General features: G+C 67.3%; 1 protein-coding gene across 4 annotated transcripts in view; it reads right to left on the reverse strand.

The window, feature by feature from the left end:
- The window catches only part of LRP2 (LDL receptor related protein 2), a 208573-nt gene extending 208024 nt beyond the window's left edge, over positions 1-549 (reverse strand). For 3 of the 4 annotated variants that reach the window (XM_025206453.1, XM_025206452.1, XM_025206451.1), the window contains exon 1: positions 80-538. In XM_025206453.1, the coding sequence (XP_025062238.1) occupies positions 80-161 (82 nt within the window). In that variant the 5' untranslated portion in view covers positions 162-538. Of the gene's footprint in view, positions 1-79 lie in introns of all 4 variants that reach the window. The other variant, XM_025206455.1, reaches the window with a different exon arrangement.
- Positions 550-944: the final 395 nt, after the last annotated feature.

The following is a 944-nucleotide window of genomic DNA, read 5'->3' on the forward strand; positions in this document are numbered from 1 at the left end:
CGCGGCGCGGCACGGCGGTGCCTTCCCCAGCCCTCCCATAAAGGCAGACTCGTCCCCTCTGCGCTGCCCCGGGGCTTACCTTGCCCACTGCCCCGCATCACACACGCGGCCAATATGAAGAGCAGTCTGCAGGCACCGGCTATGCCGCGGCGCGGTCCCATCGGGCCGGAATGCCGCCGCTCCCCGTGGGCTCAGCGCTCTGGTCGGCGCCGCAGCAGCGCGCGAAGCCCGGCCTGGCCGCCTTGCCCCGCTACTCGCAGAAGAAAGGCGGGCTCGCCCGGCGAGACATCGCCTTTTCTATGGACTCCCACCCTCCAGACATTGCATAAAGCTCTTTATACCCGGCAGCCCCGGAACTAGCATGAGGGAATGAGGCAGGGCTCCAGGCCCCTCGCAGCCCCGGGCGCCGCCCCTCCCTCCGCACGTCGCGGCCAGGCGAGCGGGATGCTTCAGTCCGCTGCGCTCCACTGCCCGGCTACCTCGGGGAGCACCGGCTCCCCCGCCCTGCTCGGCCACGCCGAGGGGACTGTCACCCTGCGGGCAGGCTGCAGCCTCCCAGCGCCCAGGAAAGGAGCTGGACCCACTGAATCTGCGCAAAGTGTCCAGGGACCAGCTGAGACCACACACACACACACACACACCAGGGACCAGCTAAGACCCCCCACCACACACACACACACACACACACACACCCACACCAGGGACCAGCTGAGACCCCCCCCACCACACACACACACACACACACACACACCCACACCAGGGACCAGCTGAGACCCCCCCCACCACACACACACACACACACACACACACCCACACCAGGGACCAGCTGAGACCCCCCCCACCACACACACACACACACACACACACACCCACACCAGGGACCAGCTGAGACCCCCCCCACCACACACACACACACACACACACACACCCACACCAGGGACCAG

The sequence above is a fragment of the Alligator sinensis genome, unplaced genomic scaffold (genome assembly GCF_000455745.1).
Source record: "Alligator sinensis unplaced genomic scaffold, ASM45574v1 scaffold143_1, whole genome shotgun sequence".
Classification (NCBI taxonomy): domain Eukaryota; kingdom Metazoa; phylum Chordata; order Crocodylia; family Alligatoridae; genus Alligator; species Alligator sinensis.